Source organism: Oryctolagus cuniculus, chromosome 5 (genome assembly GCF_964237555.1).
Source record: "Oryctolagus cuniculus chromosome 5, mOryCun1.1, whole genome shotgun sequence".
Classification (NCBI taxonomy): Eukaryota; Metazoa; Chordata; class Mammalia; order Lagomorpha; family Leporidae; genus Oryctolagus; species Oryctolagus cuniculus.
The window spans coordinates 36,745,849-36,770,532 of record NC_091436.1 but is presented as its reverse complement, the minus strand read 5'-3'; the positions used below and the strand labels follow the sequence as shown (position 1 = coordinate 36,770,532).

General features: G+C 36.2%; 1 protein-coding gene across 1 annotated transcript in view; it reads right to left on the bottom strand.

Annotated features, from left to right (window-relative positions):
- Positions 1-1,796: 1,796 nt before the first annotated feature.
- MOXD1 (monooxygenase DBH like 1) overlaps positions 1,797-24,684 on the bottom strand; it is a 104,106-nt gene continuing 81,218 nt past the window's right edge. The window contains exons 10-12 of the mRNA XM_051854327.2: positions 17,497-17,639; positions 5,956-6,124; positions 1,797-5,501 (exon numbers count right to left, since the gene is read on the bottom strand). Coding sequence (XP_051710287.1) covers positions 5,337-5,501; positions 5,956-6,124; positions 17,497-17,639 — 477 coding nt within the window. The 3' untranslated portion in view covers positions 1,797-5,336. The remainder of the gene's footprint in view (positions 5,502-5,955; positions 6,125-17,496; positions 17,640-24,684) is intronic.

Below are 24,684 nucleotides of genomic sequence, written 5' to 3'. Positions count from 1 at the left end.
TTGGTTCACCCCCCAAATGGCTGCTATGGCCGGTGCGCTGTGCCAATCTGAAGCTAGGAGCCAGGAGCTTCCTCCTGGTCTCCCATATGGGTGCAGGGCCCAAGGACTTGGGCCATGCTCCACTGCCTTCCCGGGCCACAGCAGAGAGCTGGACTGGAAGAGGAGCAACCAGGACAAAACCGGCACCCCAACCAGGATACCCAGGGTACTGGCACCGCAGGCGGAGGATTAGCCTAGTGAGCCACAGCGCTGGCCTAGCATATTTTTTAAAAGATTAAGTTCTATTTTATTTGGGCTATAAACTGTACCACTGTAGATTAATAGAAAAATAGAATGTTTGTTGGGAAAATAGAGCAGCAAATAAGGAACGGATCAGTGAGCCCAAGAGGAATGCCTGTGTCTATTGGGATTTTGCAATTGCCAATGAACGGCTTGGAAACTTCAGAAAACTTGTTAGAGAAACCTGTAAAGTTAATTGTATGTCCTGGAGTTTGTTTTCTTGGGGAATGTTGCTCCATGACACTATAGCACAGTCAATGGATGTAGGGGATAAGAATGCTGTATAACTCCTCTTGGTCTTCCAAATGCACACTCATGTATTAAAGACTCTGAGAAGTTCTACAGGAAGCCCATTTAACTGTGTGGCCATTTCCCATGAGTTATTATTTCTTTTGTTTTTTAAAAAGATTTTACTAATTTATTTGTGAGGTAGAGTCACAGAGAGAGAGAGGGAGAAACAGAAAGAAAGACCTTCCATCCACTGATTCATTCCTTAAATGGCTGCAACGGCTGGAACTGAGTCGATCTGAAGCCAGGAGCTTCTTCCAGTCCACTTGGGCCATCTTCCACTGCTTTCCCCAGCCATAAGCAGAGAGTTGGATCAGAAGTGGAGCAGCCAGGACCCACACCATTTGGGATGCCAGTGCTGCAGGTGGAGGCATAGGCTACTATGCCACAGGGCTGGCCCCACGAGTATTATTTCCCATGGAACACAGTTCTGTCCTGAGATGTAAGATATGCTACAAATCCATTCAGTGGACCATTTGTCAGTCACAGAGTATCAGTTTAACTATGTTAGATTTGGATATAACATCAGTTAAGGTCTTCTAAGGCTTAGACGGTCAGAAAGATATAAACGAGGTTCATTGTCCCAATACCCAATGGAAAAAGCCTGATGCCTGATGATCAAGTAAGCTTTTCATAAAGCTAAATGTATTCCATTTGAAGGGCTGACACTTTGAATCCTTGCATTTTCTGAGATAAAATGTTGGTGATACAGGGTTTTAGTTTTCTCAGCTGAGTTTTATTACAAAACTACAACCTGCATCATGTTAGAGATAAAATCTGGTTTTGCTGACAACTATAAGCTCAACTTTCTGGTTCCAAGCCAAATAGACTTTCATTAAAATTTTTAAATTAAATAACAAGTAATCATCCTGGTTAGCATAACCCTATATTGGGCTGATTATTGTTTCTTAAATTCAGAGTTCTTGGAATCACAGGTCTAGATGAAAGTCAAGTTTGCTAAAACATACAGATAATATTGCTTCAATAGCCTTCTCATCCTGTGGATGCCCAGAGATTACTCCTAGACCCTCTTGCATTTCACTGATGTCATGTGACCAGTCTTAGACAACAGAGCGCAAGTGGGAGTGATTTCTGTAGCTTCCTGTGTAGGTCTTTCTCCATTAGCAGACTGAATGCAGAGGACTGAAGGGCTCTAGGAATTATGGAGCCACAGGATCCTGTGTGAGGAAAGGTAATTACCAAATGAACCACACACACAGAACTATAAATTGAAGATGAAGTAAAATTTATTGTGCCAAACCATTGAGATTTTGGAGTTTGTTTTAGAAGATAGTAACATAAGTATCTACATTTATACACAGATACACAAAAACATACACGTTCATACACGTACTAGAAGCATGTGCACTAGAAATTTGAAAGAGGTATTTTCTGGGTGACAGTATTAACAGATTCTATTTGTTTTCAAAATTACCATATATCCTAAATTGTCTTCAGCAAATAGACATCACTACACATTAGGTTTACAATCAGGGGAAAAACACAAAATAAATATTAGATATTTTGGGGGCCGGCTCTGTGGCATAGCCGGTAAAGCCACCGCCTGCAGTGTCAGCATCCCATATAGGCGCCAGTTTGAGACCCTGGCTGCTCCACTTCCAATCTAGTTCTCTGCTATGGCCTGGGAAAGCAGTAGAAGATGGCCCAAGTCCAAGGGACCCTGCACTCGCGTGGGAGACCTGGAAGAAGCTGCTGGTTCCTGGCTCCTGGCTTTGGATCAGTGCAGCTCCAGTGGTTGCAGCCATCTGGGGAGTGAACCAGTGGATGGAAGACCTCTCTCTCTGCCTCTCTGTAACTCTGCCTTCCAAGTAAACAAATCAAATCTTTAAAAAAAGTTAGATTTTTTTTTAATGATTCCTAACTGAAAGCCCTCTTCCCTTTTTTTTGTTTTATTTTAGTTTGGGGTATCATTCCTCACTTCCTGGATTCTTCAGATCTTTTGTCTGATTTGGATCTCCAAAGCAGGCACACACTTCATCTCCAGTAAGAACTGGCAAAATGACAGTCATAGTGCCTCCTTTCATGGATATTGGAGGATTAGTCACAATACAGTTCTTCCATTGTTACAACCATGAAATGAAGAGGTGCTCAATAAGGGAAAACATTTACCAGGATCACTGTAGTGTAGCTGGATCCTTCATTATTTAGTGTGCATTTCTAATTTTTTATTCTGAAATAATTTCAAACAAGAAATTGCAAGAATAGTATAAAGAACTCTAGACACTTTGCCCAGAGACCTCAATTGTTACCATTTTACTATATTTGAATGAATTGTAATTCTCTCACTGCAGGCAGATGACACGTGATAGATGACACAATACATGATGGACAGAGGAATATAGATAATTAGACAGAGACATAATCTGATAGATAGATGATAGACAAATGGTACATGAAATTATCCTGAAATATTTTAGAATAACTTGAGTATATATATCAAGATTCTTAAAATATGCATAATTATTTCTCTAGCTCCACTTATAGTAACTTAATTACAAGGAAACACTTAGAGACATGAGAAAGTTTCCATTATAAGAATGTTAGTCATCAATATTTACCTCATTGAGATTATAGTCCTTGAAGTCCAATATTAAGTGTTTATTAAGCCAATTTTATAGTTCAATCTATACTGCTTCCAAATGTCCCCTATAGTCATTAAGATAAAGTTGAAAGCTCTTAATATTTCTGTTTCTGTTGACTGGATCACTCTCATCACATTTAGGATGCTTTAGATCTTGCCTTAACCTCAATCAGAAAAAAAAATGAATTTCAAGGGCCTGAATATATTGGTATATTCTCCATTGTCTCTGCAGTGACAGGTCAAACCAGAGACTATGGTATATGGAGATTGTATTCTTGCTCAGAGCTCAACCACTCCTGCCTGAGAGCCTGGGGAGCAGATGATGTGCCTTGACCCAGAGCAGCAATAAAGGCCTCTAAAAGAAAGGAGAAATAAAATGCCTGAAAAGTCTGCTCAATATAAGAGGAAATAATTTAGGAGATACTTGGAATTCTACAGAATTTTCAACAAATAACTTTTCCTAATTTCAAATTAGACACCAATTCTTAAAAGGCATATGTATTCACAAGAATCCTGGGAGAGGAAGAATGTTAGCTTTCTTAAGTAGTATCAGTGGAAAAACAGAGTCCCTGGGCTGGCCCCACAGATGCAATTTTCATCCTTTCCTGGTGGCTGTGTTCACTGTCCATACCAAGAACAACGAAAACAAATATCTATTATGTCAACTCCAAAGGAAATCATTTGACTTTGACACATCAACATTCAGAAAATTCCAAAGCAAAAATAAACACGAAATTTCAAATAGAGAGCATCTGGGATTATCATATTGCTCAAACAAATATTTGAAAGCAGAAATCATAGAATTTTAAATCATACTTTACACAATGAAAAGAAATAAACTCTAAAATACACCTCATAAATTATTCAAACATGTCATCAAGTTCACAAAATCTAAGAATCAACAAGAAAACACTCCAAAACATATTTATTTAAATGATGATATGGTTTGTGTTGGGGACATTGTTTGCAGAATAGAAAGATTAAAAATGGAGTAGAAAATGCAATATTCTATTTTTACTGGCAACACAAGCACAGAGTCATCTGTTTCTCTCGAGGATTGTGTATGATATGACACAAAACTTAAAATTCGTTTAGTTTATTAATGTGATCCAAATGGATTTAGACTAAGAAAGGCAAACAGGACAAAAATAAGATTTGGCTGACCTACACAAAGAGAACAAAAAGAGTGAGAAGATTTTGAATTGGTGATAATTTTATGTGGAAAGTTCATTTATAAACTAAGAAGATACATCTAGAATATCAACCATGACTCATCCGGAGCCAATGTGTGAAACACCCTACACAGTCACTGAAGAACCACCCAGATCTGATCCCTTCTTCACTGGCTTACACTTTCTGAACTGAGCTTGGCACCTTATCAAGGACCCCGCACAGCACTGGGTTTGCGGCCAGCACCATTTTCTCCTCTGTGTACAATCCATTGCACACTATGTTTGTATTTCCCTTAGTTTCTTTCTTTTTAGTGAGTGGCAGAACTCAACCAGGAAGATCTAAGCAGGGAAGAGCTAAGGAACTACTCTGAACTTGAGAAGATGATTTGAGAGTGGCAATGGACTCAGATAAACAGGAGATTAGAGTGGGCATCATTAAAAAGCCTTGGGCCAAGGAGTCCATGAGTAATTCTCAGAACTGGGTCATGTAAAAGGCAACAAGGACCATAGTGACACTTGGAAGGTCACACTCAAAGAACAATAATGAAGGAGACAACTGGAATGGAGCCTGGTACTTTTCATATTTTTTTAAGATGAAAGCGTTTTTAAAAGAAACATAGAAGTCATATTAAAAAATGAAATTGCAGCAATGAGTATTTAACAAGGGCTAAGGAAGGAATTAAAGAACTCTTTTATTTCTGCTTAGCAGTTCCAATGTGTTTTTAAAGGTCATGTTAAGGCTGATTTTGATTTATTTGGACAACTGTACATAACATTAGGCATTTTGTAGGAAGAAACATGACTGATATCTCTTAGATATACCAGGAAGGGAGCATGGGGAGGGGATGGCAGTGATAGCGAGCGTGTGAGGAAAAGTTTGCACACCTTTTGTGTCCACCTCTTCATGCCCAGAGTGGACGCAGTCTTTACTCTGTACTTTAAACAATAGGTTCAGATCACAGAAAACATCATCACCAACTGCAACAGAATTAGCATCACAAGGACTTGGCACCCAGTGTGCTGCTGAGTGACATAAAGCACAGGAACAACTTGAGAAACACATTTTTGTTCAGGGAAGAGGACGATGAAGTTCCACACACCAAAGGCTCAGCTTTATACGGTCTCTCTATATCTGGAGGCAATGCTGTCATTCCTTGAATCTGAAAAGGAAAGATAAGACACAGCAGATGAGCAAGTGATTTAAGAGCAGGGCTGTAGGCATGCCTGCTCAACTGCTCACACTTCTAAAGGTGGCCAAGGAGGTAGGGGACAGTTGCTGAAGATGCATAAACCATTAGGAGAGTACAATTAAGGGCCTAGGAGGGAGGTCAAAACAAAGTCAGGCTCTCCTTTAGACAAGAGCTACTAAACAGGCTCCAGTGCTTTCTGAAACTCACATCCCCTTCAATTCCTGCTTCACATCTCAATGTTAGCGAGAGCGACAGGAGTTTTCAGTTAACCCAATTAATCACTGAACAAACAATTACGAGTTACATAAAAAGGCCAACTGGACCATCAGATTTATGGATGTGTGCCTGTTCCTTAGATTTTCCTGTTGTACACTCTGGTAAGTGTGATGTTTAGGTTGAGAGGTTAAAACAATGTAGGGCTTACCGACCACTCTGCATTGTCTGTCTTGGAACATCTCACGTTCACTGGCAGGCTAAGAACAAGCTTGTTGAATGCAAGACCTTCCTTTTTAGTCCATTTAAACTTATTCATTGCATCCATGAAAGAAAGATTTTTGTACTGCTTGGGACTTTTGATGATGAAAGGCCAAGTCCTAAATTTAAAATAAATAATCACCATAATATTCAAGAAAAAAACCTGTATTTCCTTTATTTTTCAAAATTCTAAGACACAGCTCATAATTGCACACTTTTACACCCAGGGTCAACTCTATGTAAAACTGCTAATGAACTCATTAGAGGTTACTAGAAGAAATAACATGCCAAAGAAGAATGATAATCCTTGTTTGGGTAGCAGAGGAGCATTACTTTTAGACAAATAATTTTACTTTTAGAAAAATAATTTTAGCTCAGAAAGACTCCCACAGCATAATAACAACTCAGCCCTTTGTTTTTGCTACAGTAAACTGGTAAGCATTCATCTCTAAAAAGTGCAATGCTAATGATGCAACAAAGAAACCTGTAGGTTGTTACACAATATTCTAATTCAAATCAATCAGTGGAAAAGCCTGACCCCTGCTGGCTGACATGTTACTGTTTGCCTACAAGAGAAGATGAATACAAAAATACTAATCATAAATCTTTTTTAAAAAATTGAATTTAAATCAATGTTTTAAAACTCCTATATAGAAAAAAATACTCTGTAGTCAATACATTTTGCTTATACTTGCCACTCTAAAAAAGTACGTTTAATATCCAAGAAAGAAAGATGAAATCATGAAAAAATAGTTCAAATGGCTTGAAAAAATAGCCATCAGGGATGTCTTCCATTAAATATTTTTTACCCTATTGATTTCTGGAAAAAGTAAAAGTAATTATTGGCACATCAGAAAAATTTACATCAACTAATCAGATGTAGGATTTGGATCCTAAGCAGGATTTGGATCCCCATGACTTCCCAGGAAGATGTCTCAGGGATTTCCAGCAGTTATTAATCACCAGCTGAGAAACCTACAGTTTTAACATTTGATCATTGTAATTTCACTTATTTATTCACTTTGTTAATTCACAGAATCTACTTAGGTACATTGAGTAGCATCTTTTCAAGTAATGCAAACATCTTTCAATTTTTAGGAGTTTTGAAGATAAATTTTTAATATCAAAATTAAAATAATTTCCTCTGTAGTCTAATAAGTGAGAAAATAAGAAAAACAACAGCTAGTATATCAAGATCTTTACCACCTTAAGTCCTAACATCCTTTTTCTTTTAATTAAAATCAATAATTAATTTATCTTTGTTGAGTTTTAAATCTATTATTTTACAGGGAGCTTAAAGGTAAATACCATAAAACAGCATCACACTACAATGAACATATCAAGTAACATTTTCAAATCTATAGTTTATTCATATTTGAATTGTGCTAACTTATGCAGAAATGCAGTCCATAATTAGTACAAAAGAAAAGCTTGACTTGAAAAGGGTCTATTATATTTTCATAGAATGTCCTTTTGACTGCACTAAAAGCTATAGGTAGGTTTGTTATATATAAAATAATTTTGAAATGAAATATCAACATTAAAATTTATTTTTCTTTTTTTTAAATGTGTAATTATCTTTTTGGATGGATGATACAAGGATGTGTTTTTAAACCTTTTTTTAAAACTTTTATTTAGTAAATATAAATTTCCAAAGTACAGTTTATGGATTACAGTGGCTTTTTCCCCCCTATAACTTCCCTCCCACCTGCAACCCTCCCATCTCCCGCTCCCTTTCCCATTCCATTCACATCAAGATTCATTTTCAATTATCTTTATATACAGAAGATCAATTTAGTATATATTAAGTAAAAATTTCATAAGTTTGCACCCACACAGAATATAAAGTGTAAAATACTGTTTCAGTACTAGTTATAGCATTACTTCACGGTGGACAACACATTAAGGACAGAGATCCCACATGAGGTGTAAGTACACAGTGACTCCTGTTGTTGACTTAACAGTTTGACACTCTTGTTTATGGTGTCAGTAATCTCCCTAGGCTCTAGTCATGAGTTGCCAAGGCTATGGAGCCTTTGGAGTTCGCCGACTTTGATCTTATTTAGACAAGGTCATAGTCAAAGTGGAAGTTCTCTCCTTTCAGAGAAAGGTACCTCCTTCTTTGATGGCACTGTTCTTTCTACTGGGATCTCACTCGCAGACATCTTTCATTTAGGTTTTTTTTTTTTTTTTTCCACAGTGTCTTGGCTTTCCATGCCTGAAATACTCTAATGGGCTCTTCAGCCATATCTGAATGCCTTCAGGGCTGATTCTGAGGCCAGAGTGCTGTTTAGGACATCTGCCATTCTATGACTCTGCTGTGTATCCCGCTTCCTATGTTGGATTGTTCTCTCCCTTTTTGTTTCTATCAGTTAGTATTAGCAGACACTAGTCTTGTTTGTGTGATCCCTTTGACTCTTAGACCTATCAGTGTGATCAGTTGTGAACTGAATTGATCACTTGGACTAGTGAGATGGCATTGGTACATGCCACCTTGATGGGATTGTATTGGAATCCCCTGGCACTTTTCTAACTCCACCATTTGAGGCAAGTCTGATTGAGTATGTCCCAAATTGTCCATCTCCTCGCTCTCTTATTCCCACTCTTATATTTAACAGGGATCACTTTTCAGTTAAATTTAAATACCTAAGAATAATTGTGTGTTAATTACAGAGTTCAACCAATAGTATTAAGTAGAACAAAAAAATACTAAAAGGGATAAAGTATTAAATTGTACATCAACAGTCAGGACAAGATAAGGTGTCTATTTTGAGAAAGAGAAAGCCAACTTTATAACCAGAGAAATGTTGGTAGTGAAATACCAGACTGACTACATACAACACCAGAAGGTGGCACCTGAGTCCCTGCTAAGATGGTGAGGTGGACTAAGTCCTCTGAATTTTCTGCAGCTTTGCTGGGAAGAGCGAATAGTGCAATTATCAGACAGAGATGGAATCTTCAGAAGTTTTGCTGCTATAAGTCAGTTAAGTAGTGTTCACTGAAATTGCATGATATAAAGTGACAGAAAATATGTAATGACATTCTTAACTTTTAGTATAGATATGCAGAAAAGGGCAAACCCAACAGCTCCTGTGTTGAAGACAGAATGACTGAAACTGGGAGACATGGGGACACAGTCATCAACCTCCCTGAGCTGGCATTTTTGTCTAATATTTTTTATCATCTCCTTTGCACTCATGCTAACTTTTACATCTATAATCTTGCCAGCCTGTCCTACACCATACTTCCAGATTACCTCCCTGGAGAAAAGACAAGACAGAAAAAGAATAAACCTCAAACACTAATTTTAAGTATTTATTCTGAGTGTTTTCCTCCAAAGACTAAGGTTTACATCAAAACACAGGTAACCATAAAGTAGTAAGGACTTTTGCTGTTGGGAGAATGAGGGTTAGGGTAGAAATATTAAAAGTGTTATAGAAATGAAAGCACACTTTTCCAAGCCTCAGTAGTGTCAAAATGCTTAGCCAGATACACATATAAATAAAACTGCATTATTTTTATAATGCTCTAGTGGATAAACACAAGTCATGTTCATATTAGGATTTAATAGGGATTGGTAATTTCCCTTTGTAACTTCAATCTAAACTCTGAGATGTATTTTTCTAGGAAGGTAGCAAGGTTTATAACACATGATCGTAGAGTACATTCTAACTTTCCAGCAAATATAAAGCAATTTATATTTGTGAATTCAGATTGACCAATGGGAATTTAAAAGTTTGGTGATTTTTATAATTGGTATCCCTCCTTGCTCTTCATAAACTGAGCAGATAAAGGAGGATAATGTGGTTCCATTTATTCCATGAGCCACTCTAGGTTCCAAATTTTTACTGCTAGTGTCTTTCTTGAGAGTAGAAGGAAACAAGATGGAAACATCTAGTTAAGAAACAGTGTCAGGTACATAAAGCTGACTGAGTTATATCACAGACTCTTATCAAAAACTAGTAAAACAAAAACAAAACAAAACAAAACTTTATCAGCAGACTTCCATTTCTGAATATGCTGGAGTAAGTAACAACACACTTATTCTCTTACTCTGAAGAACTCAGAAGCGAATAAACTAAATGAAATAGTAGTTTTGAACTTTGGAAAACTGTCAGCACAGAACCATACTCTTCTCAAAGCAGGAAACAAGTGGGATGTTCGAAGGCTGTGTTTATCCTTGCTTTCTCCCTGACAGCACCTTCTGGGCTATCACATGTCAAGGAGGATTTCCAAGCAGAGAACATGGTGGTCTCAACATGCTAAGGAGACAAAAATCAGGGGTAATGGACTCTGAAGAGGCTGGGATTTCCAAGAAAAGGTAGTAGAGGAAAAGAGTACACTTTGAAATCAGTGCAAGGAGCATCTGAATTTGTGAATAAGTAATAAGCAACTATATTTGGAACAAAATTCCACAGGGCTGAGCAAATAGTAACTTGGAATTTGGAAGCCAAACAATTTCCAGAGCTCATAGAGGGCTAGCAGATATTTGAACTCTGGCTAGCCAGGGTAGAGTATCTTTGTTGACTACACAGCATTCAGTAGAGACCTGAGAATGGGTAAGATCTTAGTAACGAAGCTAATTAAGCCCTAAACATCTCTTTTAAAGATGCCAAAAAGTTTCTTAAAAATTAAAGATGACCTAGTACAATTCAACATAAAATTCATAATGTCCTATATCTCTATCTAGTCAAAGATTACTAACAAAATGAATAAGTTTGTGAATGTGAACCTTAACCAGAAGAAAAATCAGGCAATACTCCAAGAATTAGAAATGGCAGAGATTAAAAAATTAAAAGAAAAGGATATTAAAGCATAAAATGAAGTTTTATTAAAAATTATCCAAAACTTCTACACTGAAAACTAGAGAAATGAACACTAAATAATTGAAGATTCCATGTTCAGAGAGTAGAATATTCAATATTGTTAAGATGTCAGTTCTCTCAAAGTGACATAGAAAGTCAACATAAACTCAATCATTTTTTAAAGAAATTACAAATTGATGTAAATGTGTATGTAAAAATGTAGTAAACTTACACTCAAAACAACTTTGGAAAAAGAAAAAATATGGCTAAGCTTGAAGACGTACATTCTCTTATTTCAAGGCTACTTATGAAGCAATAATAACCAAGTGTGGTACCATAAGGCTAAAGTAGTCCAGAGGGAATCAACATAACTTCACAAGATCTTCCAACATTCCAGAGTAATTCAATAATAATAGAGTAGTTTCCTCTCATCAAATGATTCTTGAATAACTTAATAACCATGAACCTTTGATTTAACACATATACCACACTAAAATTCATTCAAAATAGATCATCAACCTCAATGTAAAAGCTAAAATCGTAATCTTTAATGGAAAGAAAAGAGAAATAATCAAAATCTTGAGTACTCAAGATTTCTTACCTGCTGGGGTTGGCGCTTGGTACAATGGCTAAGACACTACTTGTGATACCTGCATCCTATATCAGAGCACCTGGCTTTGAGTACTGGCTCTGCTTCCAGTCTCAGCTTCCTGCTAATGCGCACACTGGTATGCAGCTGGTGTTGGCCCCAGTGCTTGCATACCTGCTACCTGTGTGGGAGGCCTGGATTGAGTTCCAGACTCTGGGCTTCCTCCTGGATCAGCTCCAGCTATTGTGGACATTTGTGGAGTAAACCAGTGGATGGAAGATTTCTTTCTCTCAACCTTTCAAATAAATAAAATAAAATATAGAAAAACCTTTTAAAAAAAAAGGTTTCTTACTTGACAATGAGAAAGGGCACCTTAGAAGTAGTGGGCATAAGATAAATAGATAAATAAAATAAGTCACCCAAAACTTCAAACTGTGGTATAGAGAGAACAAAACCTAGGATCATATATGCTCAGAAGGAAGTCAGACATTCACCTTTATTTTATCAGCATAAAAAGAAGTTTTGCAAAGTGACTCAGTATAAACAGAAATGAAGAAAATAACTGCAAACAGAGTAAAAAGGAAATTATATTATATTGTTTATAACAAGGAAAAAATCTGAGTCTGGAAGAAAATATAAACTAATTACACTGGAGACAATTCCAATAAATATTTCTCTATGTTTATCTAATAATACAAATTCAATGAAATAAGAGCTCAAATCAAAGATTAAAAACCCAGAATGAGGTGAAAAGGAAAATTGCAGACCAAAGAAAATAAATTTAAGACAAAACATATTTATCACCAAATAAATTAGAAAAAACAAGAGGCAGAAGAACAGCCCTAAAAAACATAAAATGACAGAGAAAAATCATATCATGAAAAAATTTTATAAATATAATTTTTACAGATATAATATAAAAATTTCTGTGAAATAAAAAAATCTGACTATATGTGCTTCAGAAAAAATTTCATTGAGATGTTCAATACTAAAGTAAATTCAATTTAACTTCTGAATCCTACAGGCAAAAAAATTCTTTCATTCGTATAGAGGCTTTACAAAAGATAGTATGACCCCCAAATAATATATCCAACCAAAGTGCTGTCTAAAGAAATGTGTAGAAATTCTCAGACATGAAAGAACTTGGGGCAAAAGCACCCAGAGGCCCTTCTTGCATAAACAACTTGTGCATAAAATTATGATAATTCAAATCAAAGAACTCATACATGTAGAAATCATACAATATTAGAGGTTACCAATGAATCAATTTATTTTTTTAAAAGATTATTTATTTATTTGAAGGGCAGAATTACAGAGAGGGAGAGGCAGAGGCAGAGAGAGAGAGATGTATCTCTCTCTTGATGTAGCTGCTGGTTCACTTCCCAAAAGGCTTTATCGGCCAGGTCTGGACCAGGCCGAAGAAAGGATCCAGGAGCTCCATCCAGGTCTCCCACATGGGTACAGGGGGCCCAAGCACTTCGGCCATCCTCTGTTGATTTCCCAGGCACATTAGCAGGGAGCCGGATCAGAAATGCAGCAGCCAGGACTAAGTGGTGCCCATTTGGGATGTGGGCACTGCAGGCCACTACACCACAGCGTCAGCCCCCAAGGAAACAATTTCAAAATGCATATATGAATATAAATATTGTGGGACTATGGCTTCAGAAATAAATATAAAAACTAAAAATATTGAAAATAAAAATATTATAATATGGATAATAAATATTTGGTGGTATTGAAAAGAGAGGTGGGGGGAAATGATAATTTGAATGTTCTTATCTTTCATGATTTAAAACTGAAACAATTTTTCAAAACGTGAGTAAAATATATTCATGTATTTTATGATCTCTTCTGTTTTTTTATCAAGATTTATTTACTTATTTATTTATATGATCTCTTTCAAAATAAATATCCCCTTTATAAAATAATATCACTTCTAGTGATAAACAACAGCAACATTTAATTAAAATTCAACAAAGTACAGTTTTACTATAGTTTCTCTTTTTTATGGTAAATTAAAACAAAAGTAAAACAAGGGTTTTGTGTAAAGCAATTTAGAAACTATTATTTTTTTATTTATTCATTTTTATTATTTGAAAGGCAGAGTTACAGAGAGAGAGACAGAGACAATCTTCCATCTGCTTGTTCATTCCCTAAATGGCCACAACATGCAGAGCTGGGCTGATCTGAATCCAGGAGCCAGGAGCTTCTTTCGGGTCTCCCATGTGGGTAAGGGGCTCTAGCACTTGGGTCATTTTTTCACTGCTTTCCCAGGCACTTTAGCAGGGAGCTGCAGCAGCCAGGATTCAAACCAGCACCCATATGGGATGCTGGTGCCACAGACCAGGTGGCTTTACCTGCTACAACATCTTTATAGCAATGTATGCATTCAATAATGTCTTTCATAACATTCAGTTAATGATGGTAAAGTTCATCTCTAACAGAACTTAAAGTACTGCTTTTGCCTTCTGGTTGAAAACTTACTGTGTATAACAACTATTTATAACAAGCATGCATGATTTTTAAATAGTAACAACATAAAATAATTTTCCTGCAAAGATAAGAGAAATTCTTCTTGATCGTTTAAATAAATGGTGCTAGGAACACAATAACTTTCCATCTCATAGACTCACTGAAAGCACATATTCAGGGCTGATGGGTGGTACAACAGAGAATACACAATTCATCTAACCTCATGATCTAGTCTGTGATCTGATCTTTGTGAGATTTTTGTTTTCCTTAAGTCTTGCCAGATCTGTAGGAGGCAAAGGAAAATGTTATCCTGCAGAACAGGCAATAAAAGTTAAAATAGAGTTGTCTCTATTTTTCTGTTAACCTAGCCTCTGAATCTTAGGATTGATCCAGAATGTTTGCAACAAAACAAAACACCTAATGAGCTATGACACTAAAAGTATGGAAGAGAAGATTTAGGATCATATTTTATACATTATTTTTAGTAATGTATCCTAAAACACATTAATAATTTTTTTAAGCAAAACAGGAAAAAAAACCTAAATCATTTCTCTTTTTGATCATTGAGCCAGTACCTTTGGCCTTCACTGTCATTTATGTCACTGTGATGATGAACAGATTTCAAAGCCTTATTTAAAGTCTAAATGTGGGTTTTAAAACAGAGGCTCTTTTTTGATACATATTTTTGAAGAATAAATTTAACCATGAAGCTAAATGGTTTTTTGTGGGCAATGACATCTCAAAACTGGCCTTGTACTGTGAGGCAATTCTGTCTGTCTCTCCAAGGACTGAAAAACCCAACTTCAATATTTCCTGGAGGAGATCAAAGGTATGGACACTGGCAGGCACATTGAGAAACAGGATTAGGGCATTTTTAAAGGTGTCACACAAGTTCAACAACAACAACAAATAATTAGGCCATAGAAAGCATTTCATTCATCTTATAAACACACAGCTTTGAATATCCACTTTTTTTTTTAACATTCTCTCAAGTTAATCCTTCCTTGATTAGGAAAAGTCTCTAACATGTAAAACGTATTCCAAAGGAAAAAAAAAGTGCTTAAGTCTAAAAAAGGAACAAATTAATATCAATATTTTTAAAATGATTATTCTAGTGTTTAAAACATTTTATCTACTGCTTTGATCTTATTAATTTTATTTGCATACATATTTATTTATTTTAGATGTATTTTATTCATATATTTATTAATTTATATTTATGCTTGTATATCTTAGAGACTAGAGTATGAACCCCAACTCCCCCATTTATTATATACTCTGTGATGTTGAGCGGTTTCTTAATATTTTCATTTCTATTTCCTCTTTCATAACTTTACGTTTGCAGTCTTTTTCTGTCTATTAGAATTATATAAAAGTAAATGAAATGAAAGCATGCATGTGAAAATACTAGTAAACTGCAAATAAGTGATTCAAGCATTTTATTTATATTTTATTAGAAACTTGGAACTGACTAAACATATCTAACAGATGATAAATTTAATTTTAAAAGAAAAGTGTTCTTAATTCATAATTTGTAACCCCTATAACATTTAGCAACAAAAGTCATCCCACATTTATATTTTTCCTCAGCTTCTTTAAATTGCCATATCCTCATTTTTTTCTTAAAAAACAGTTCTTAAATATACTCCAAAATCTATGTGTATATTTCATCTAATTATATCTTTCGTTTCCATTTTGAAAAGTCCTAATCATTAAAAATTCTTCCTTTTATTAAAGGAAACCCTCTATTTCCAAATTTCCACAAAGCATTTTGAATCTTCACACTCATATCACTAAATATAGGTAAACTCCTTTTACTACATCAATGTTAATGTATCCCAAATAGAAGTCTCCACAGCACTTCAAACATGTTCCCTAATACTATTCATATATCATCATTGAACCTTTATTCTTCTCTTTCCCTCTCTCCTCCCAGAAACGCAGGCAACAAGTCCTGTGGTGCAGTTTGAAAAGGTAACCAGAATACAACCACCTCTCCTCAACTCTAAGCCCACCACCTGTGCCCAGGGTGATCTCACCTCTTAAATGGACAATCACAATTGCCTCCTGTCATGATTATTTTTTCATATCTTGCCCTCCTAGAAGGCTTTCTCAACGCCAAACTGATCCCATTTGTATCCTACAACTTCTCTTTCCAAATGAAGACCTGTTACCCATAAAGTCCTCCCCGATCTGGTCCCACTTCCACTCAGACCTCCTCACTTTTCAGCTCTGCTCCAGTCAAACACTCCCTTTTGCTAGTCCTCAAACATGGTGGATCATACCCACCACAGGGGCATTCCACTGGCTCTTCTCTCTGTATAGCATGTACTTTTATTCTTTCAACAGCTGGCTTCTCTGTATATAGGTCTCTGCTTAAAAATGATATTCCTAGAGAGGCTTTCATCACCCTATTGACAACAGCTATAAATTTCCTTCACCAGTTCAATTGTCTTCAAAACATATAAGAGTTAAAGTTTTATATTTATGGGGTGAGCACTTGTTGCGGCTATTCTAAAGTGCTGCTTAGGACACCAGCATCATGCATCAGAGTGCCTGGGTTTGAGTTCTTGCTCTGCTCCTGATTTAAGCTTCTTGCTAATGTGCATTCTGGGAGGTACTTGGGCCCCTGCCACCCAAATGGAAGATCTGGATTGAATGGTGTGTTCCTGGTTTCTGCCCAGCTCAGCTCCAGCTGTTGTAGGTATTTAGGGAGTGAACCAGCTGAAGGAAGACCTTTCTCTCTGTGTCTTTAAAATAAACTAAAATAAATAATTAAAATTGGTTATGTGTTTATTTCCTCTTCCCCACTCTAGAATATAATCTCAACAGACTATGAAAAATGTTGAACTTGTCTATGATTTTATCTTACATGGTGTCTTATGATAATCAAAGATGCACAGAGAGTAAGCACAACAGTCTTGAGACTGTTACCCTGAAAAAAGTCTGCTTCCAAGATTAATTCTTGGTTGGCATTTGAAAACTTAAATAGTAAATGAGTAAATAATTTTCTATACTAATGTAAAACTTTCTCTAAATGATAAAAGTGACTCATTGTACCTACACTATTTTCATAAATAAAGCAGTTCATGATAATTTGCTTTCTGCCTGGGAGCCTGGACTTTATGATACATGCTATGAGACAATTTCCCATGAAGAATTACAAGCACTGAGTCTGCAGCAAGCTTCTTCAGTGGACAACACTTTAACGCATATCATCCCAATCTGATACTGGTGGAATTAAAAGCACTGTGTGACTCTACTGGGTAAGGCCTCTTTTGAAAGCTTACACTGGCTTGCTCTTGACCTTGTACCTCATATCTTTTCTTTCTTTTTTTTTTTTTGCTTTGTATCCTTTCAATGTAATAAATATGATCCATGAGTATATCTATCCTGAGTCATTTTATGTGTTTTATGAAATCAGGGGGCCCAAGCGTGGTTTTATGGATCCTGGCCACAGCAACAAAGAACCTTACCTGATCTCAGGTAAGCTTTGAAAATAATCTAGTAGAACCCAACAGAACAGCACATAAAAAAATTCTGAAATATGTTAATGAATCTAATAAAAAGATCCATCTTTCTTTGAATTAGAATATCCCTACCATAAAGCTCTTTTATTACTTACGTGACTGGTCTGTAGATCTCCTTAACACCAATGAACTGAAGCTGCTCCATAATGTCTGGAATACTTGCACATCGAGTAAGGTTAATTCTTGGGTAATAAAGAAGGTACGAGAGACACATTTCATTTCTTGTGCTTAGTCCTCCCTGAAAATGGAGATATTTTATTTAGCAAAGTATGTGTTTCACCAAATTTAACATTTACAATATACAGATCATCAATACCACATACCTTTGTCCAAAACTTAAATTTAACAAATGCTTTTAAAATATTTATTTATTTATTTGAAAGGCAGAGAGAAACAGATAAAAAGAGAGAACTTTGTATTTGCTGGTTTACTTCCTATATGCCTGCCACAGCCAAGATAGGATCAGGGTCAAAGCCAGGATCTAGACACACAATCCAGGTCTCCCATATGGGTGGCAGAGATCAAATGACTTGAACCACCACCTGCTGCCTCCCAATGTTTCCACTGGCAGAATGATGGAGTCAGTAGCTGGAGCTGGCACTCAAACCCAGGCACTCCAGTGTAGGATATGAGTATCTTAACGTCTAGACTAAGTGCCTACCCCCCAAACTTAGTACAGTTTAAAGCTGAAAATGAGCAACTTAAGTGATGCTTTGGCTTTTAAAAAAGTTAATGATACACTTAAAATTATTTATATCTCTTTAAAAGTTGTCTTTCTTGGGGCAGGCATTTGTCACAGTTGTTAATTCACCAGCTGGATGACTGCATCCCATTTCAGAGGACCTTGCTGAATTTGGCTACTCTGCTTTCAACCCAGCTTCTTGCCAATGCACATCCTGGGGTGCAGCAGATAATGGCTCACATATTTGGGTCCCTGTCACCCACATGGAAGACCTAAATGGAGTTTCAGGATCTCGGCTTCAACTTGGCTTAGCACTGGTTGTTAAGTGCATTTGGAAAGTCAAGCGGTAAATTGATGATCCTCTCTCTCTCTTTCTCTCTCTCTGACTTTCAAATTTTTAAAAAAAGAAATTAACAAGAACTTTAACAATAAATAGATAAATAAAAGTTGCTTTTCTTATCTAGTAATCTTAAATTTCTGCTAATGGCATGCATGTAAACTTACAACACACTGAACATTTCAGTGGATCATGAGTATGTTTGTTTAACATCAAGCCAATCTATCAGTTTTAAGGTGTTTTTGACTGATTGAACTAAATTTTCTGAAATCTGCATCATTTCTATAAACATCAGTAGCTACATAGCACAGGGGAAATATTTATTATTTTGAATCTAGATAATTATCTACTAAAATGTTTTTAAAAGATCAAAGACCCTCAGAAGAACAGAGTCCAGAGTTGCTACAACATATCATCTACTATGTCCAATTTTCAACCAAAAATTATTAGGCATAAAAAGAAACAGAAAATTATGATTTGCAGTTGGGGTAGAAGTCAGTAGAAATAGATTATGAGAAGATACAAATTCTAAGTTTAGCAGACAAAGACTTAGAAACAACCATGAGAATGTTCAGAGCATTAAAGAAAAATGTGTTCAATTAAAAGCGATGTTTAACTATGGAATAGCTCCAGGAAAAGAAAAACATTTTAATAAATGAATAAAAGAAATTCTAAAGCTGAGTAAGAACTACACAGGATGAGCTCAACTGCATTTTTGAAATAAGCGAGGAGAAAATCAGTGAATTTGATCAATAGAAATGATCCTAACCAAGGAAAAAAGAAAAATAAAAAGGAAAGTGAACACACTTCAGAGATCTGTGGGACAATATTAAATGTCCCACCACACACATAATCCAAGTTCCAGAATGGGAGAAAAGAGAAAAGTGGATTAAAAAATGAAGAAACAATGCTTAAACTCATGCCAAACTTAAAGGAAAACATTAAATAAAGAGTGGAGTAGCTCAACAAATGCCAAAGAGAAATACAAAAAGAACCATACCTAGACACATCACAGTCATACTGCTGTAAGCCAAAGGCAAAGAGAAAATCTTGAAAGCACCAAGAGAAAAGCAAGACATCACATACAGACAAACAATGATACAACCGACAGCTGACATTTCATTATAAATGATGGAAGGAACAAAAATAAGTTGGAATTCCATATTCAAGTGCTACAAGGAAAAGATAAATTATCTTTTTTTTCTTTTTTTATTTTGTAAATATAAATTTCCAAAGTACAGTTTATGGATTACAATGGCTTTCTCCCCCACCCATAACTTCCCTCCCACTTGCACCCCTCCCATCTCCCGCTCCCTCTCCCATTCCATTCACATCAAGATTCATTTTCAATTATCTTTATATACAGAAGATCGATTCAGTATTATTAAGTAAAGATTTCATCAGTTTTCACCCACACAGAAACACAGAGTGTAAAATACTGTTTCAGTACTAGTTATAGCATTACTTCACATTGGACAACATATTAAGGACAGATCCCACATGAGAAGTAAGTACACAGTGACTCCTGTTGTTGACCTAACAATTTGACACTCTTATTTATGGCATCAGTAATCTCCCTAGGCTCTAGTCATGAGTTGCCAAGGATATGGAAGCCTTTTGAGTTCGCCAACTTCAATCTTATTCTGGCAGGGTCATAGTCAAAGTGGAAGTTCTCTCCTTTCAGAGAAAAGTACCTCCTTCTTTGATGGCTCTGTTCTTTCCACTGGGATCTTACTCGCAGAGATCTTTCATTTAGGTCTTTTTTTTTTGTTTGTGTGTTTTTTTCCAGAATGTCTTGGCTTTCCATGCCTAAAATACTCTAATGGGCTCTACAGCCAGATCCAAATGCCTTAAGGGCTGATTCTGAGGCCTGAGTGCTATTTAGGACATCTGCCATTCTATGAGTCTGCTGTGTTTCCCGCTTCCCATGATGGATCGTTCTCTCCCTTTTTGATTCTATCAGTTAGTATTAGCAGACACTAGTCTTGTTTGTGTGATCCCTTTGACTCTTAGACCTATCAGTGCGATCAATTGTGAACTGAAATTGATCACTTGGACTAGGGAGATGGCATTGATACATGCCACCTTGATGGGATTGTATTGGAATCCCCTGGCACGTTTCTAACTCCACCATTTGGGGCAAGTCCGATTGAGTATGTCCCAAATTGTACATCTCCTCCCTCTCTTATTCCCATAGATAAATTGTCTTTTAAAAAATTTTTTTTAACAGGCAGAATTAGACAGTGAGAGAGAGACACAGAGAGAAAGGTCTTCCTTCCTTTGGTTCACCCCTGAAATGGCTGCTACGGCCGGCTTGCTGCGCCGATCCAAAGCCAGGAGCCAGGAGCTTCCTCCGAATCTCCCATGCGGGTGCAGGGCCCAAACACTTGGGCCATCTGCCACTGCCTTCCCGGGCCACATTAGAGAGCTGGACTGGAAGAGGAGCAATTGGGACAGAATCTGGTACCCTAACCGGAACTAGGACCAGGGGTGCCGGCGCCACAGGCAGAGGATTAGCCTAGTGAGCCACAGCACCGGCCAAATTGTCAACTAAGAATCCTGTATTCAGTAAATCCACCCTTCAAGAAGGAAGGTCAAAAAATTAGTACTACCATTCCTGGTTACAAAATAATGTAGTGGTTAATAGACAAAATTTTTTATTAATTCTAGAAACTTAATGTCCTTACTTGCTCAAGGCAGGACTGGGCAAAAGGAGAAGATGATATGTGAAAGAGGTTGCAACTGATGCCCCAGTAAATATCGTACTTTATTTATCTTTGAGCTGGGATGACCATTCAGAGCTGTACAGAATTATAAGAAGGCAGTTGAACTACTATAGTCTCATATTAACTCCTCGTTGACTTCTGGCTGCCCAACTTCGTGGAACTGAGTGTTCTCTAAAACAAATAGTAATTCCCACAACAGCAGCTCCCACTGTGGAACATGGGTGTGTGCTATCATGTCATCACCTGACATTCCCAGGGGCTGGAGTTGGTTGTATTGGCCATAAATAGGCTATGAAGGTAGTGCACTGAAACATCTGCTACAATAGTAACTTATTATGTCTTTAGTAAAACATTTCACACAAGTAAAAATTATATGTAATGCATGAGGAAAAATAAAATCAACACCAGTGCATTGATTAACTCCTGTGTACCCAGCTCCAAACCCATTCTTCTCAACCTAACCAAACATGATAATTGTCTTAATTTTTTTTAATCTTTCTATTGTTTTTCATTACATTTTATTCCAGGTTATTAAAACATTTTAATTTTGTATGTTTTTGAGTTTTACATAGACATTGCTTTACATAAATTCTGCTACAAACAGCTCTTTTCAATCAACATTATGTTCTTCAGGTACATTAATGTTAACATATGTAGCTCGCCGGCACTGTGATGTAGCGGGTAATGCCACTGCCTGTAGAGCTGGCATACCATATGGGCACTGGTTCAAGTCCTGGCTGCTCCACTTCTGATCCAGCTCTCTGCTATGGCCTAGGAAAGCAGTAGAAGATGACACAAATCCTTGGGCCCCTGCACCCATGTGGGAGACCCAGAAGAGGCTCCTGGCTCCTGGCTTTGGATCAGCGCAGCTCCAGCCATTGCGGCCAATTGGGGAGTGAACCAGCTGATGGAAGACCTTTCTCTCTCTTTCTCTTTCTCTCTCTTTCTGCCTCTCCATCTCTCTCTGTGTAACTCTGACTTCCAAATAAATAAATAAATCTTAAATAAAAACATATGTAACTCTGGTTTATTATTTTTCATAACTATTGCTATTTCATTATATAAAGATACCATAATGTATTTATTCACTTTCCTTTTTACAGGTATGTGAACTGTTTCCAGTTTTTTTTGTTCCTGTGTTGTTAGGCATTACTATGAATATTTTACACTATAGTGTCCTGAAATTCATCCTGCAAATATAACACCATGGGTAAATTTACACAGGAATGGAACTGGAAATAGCACATATGAAGCTCCAACTCTACTAGATAATCTCATGTTTCTACCCAATTAGGCTTTACAAATTTACATTTTCCTAGGCAATATCAGAATGTTTAGCTTTGTATGTAGGAATTGCAACTTTATTGCCAAATGGTGGGTATAAATATCTCACCCTATTGTGCATTTGCATTATGCCATTCTCCACAAAAACATTGTGCCCTTTTTAAAATGTTTCTTAATTAACTGCATTTTTATTTCTGTGTAATATATTTGTTTTCCTATTGTGTATCTGTCTCCTGTTACTGATATTTGGAATTTTTTATATGCTGGATAATAATGCCTTGTTAATCCATGTATTATACATTTTTTTAGTTTAAAACTTATCTGTCATTTTCTCAATAGTGGTTTTTGATGACGGAGAGCTTTAAGGTAGTAATTTATCATTAAAAAGCTTGTGTTTTCTATGTTTTGTGTAAGAATTTCTTTACTTCTTGGTCCTGAAGTTATATTCAGAATTTTTCTTTCAGTAGTTTTAAAATTTGCTCTTCACATTTAAATATTTAATTTATCTGGAACTTATTTTTATGTATTACATGAGATTAAAACTCAATTTTATTTTTGTCATATGGATATCAAGTAGTCCCAGAACCTTTTAACGAAAAACTCCAACCTTTTGCACTTATCTGAATACAAGTTTCCAGATACAGGATTTGAAGATGGATTTCTAGGATTGCTGTTCTGTTTCACTGTTCTAAATCTGGATCCAAATCACCCTGTATTAATCACCACGTCTTTAAAATAAGCCCTCATATATCATAGTTTATCTTCCATCTCATTCTTTCTAGTAGTGTTTTGTCTATTGTTAACATTTTGCTTTTTGATGTAAATTTTGGAATCAACTTGCTCTGTGTAAAAGCTAAAAGTGTAAAGTTATTACCAAAATCAAATCTTGAAAATACTAAATAAATATTTAAACATGAAGAGATCATCTTCATAGCATAGTTAGGTGAAGCCTTCTTAGTTAGGATATCAAGATTGCAAATCATAAAATATCTTAATTATTTTGCCAAATTTATAGATTAATTTAAATTGAATGAAGGAATTTTCTCTATTGTACTGAGCTCATCTATCCATGAACATGGCAGCTCTTAATTTTTAGGTGTCCTTTAATGTATTACAATAAAGATTTCTAATTTTTCCATAAAGGTCAAATACATCTAATGTTAGATTTTATTTCTATACAACTTGTCATTTTAAATTACATTTATTGAGATAATTTCTTACACCCTGATGCGTAATTAATTTTAAATATCAATCCTGGCCCTATTGAGATAATAATACGTTTTTTTTCTTCAACCTCTTAAGGTAGATTGGCATTAACGTATTTTCTAATTTAAATAAATATTAACTAGGGGTTGGCACTGTGGTGTAGTGGATTAAGCCACCTGCAGCTTCAGCCTCCTATACTAGAGCAGCAGTTTGAACCCTGGCTGCTCTACTTCCAATCCAACTTTCTGCTAATGTGCATGGGAAAGCAGTGGCTAACACTCCAGTATTTGGGCCCTGCCGCCCATGTGGAAGACGTGGATAGAGTTCCAGCCTCTTGGCTCAGACTGGCTTACCCATGGCCATTGCAGCCTTTTGGGGAGTGAACCTGCCATGGAAGCTCTCTCTTGTTCTCTTCTCTCTCTCTCTCTTTCTCTCTCTTTCCACGCCCCCCTTCACTCTGTCTCTCAAATAAATAAAAAATAAATTTTAACTAAATCCAAATTGGCAGTAACATTAGACTTACATGTGAAAGTTACTTCAAAATGTTTTTGGAAAAATTTGAAGTAAAAAGTAAGTTTGGGTGCAAAACTATTTGAAATTCATGCAGTTTTTTTCACTATACAAATTTTCTATGAACCTTTTTGAAGATCCCTTAAATAATGCAATATTTGGTTTCTCAATTCTTTGTCAAAGTTATTTCAATCAGGTGTACATTATTAGTCTCTTTCATGCTGTTCTTACGAAGTTTTAGTATTAGTAGTGCTAATCTCATAAAATGAGTTCGTGGAAGATATTCCCTCTTTTTGTTTCCCTGGAAAAGACTGAAGAAGTCATGAATTATCAATTTCTTGAATGCTTAGTGGAACTACCCCATAAATGTGCTGGGACAAGATTTCTCTTCGGCTCAGAGGCCCTGATGTCATGGAGTTCATTCTTCCTTTTGAAGCCTGGATTTATCTAAGTCCAGGCTCAAGTAGACAGGCAGTTAATAACCATGTACTTTTCATGAAAGGATAAATAAATTACACTGTGAACACTACTATAGCAT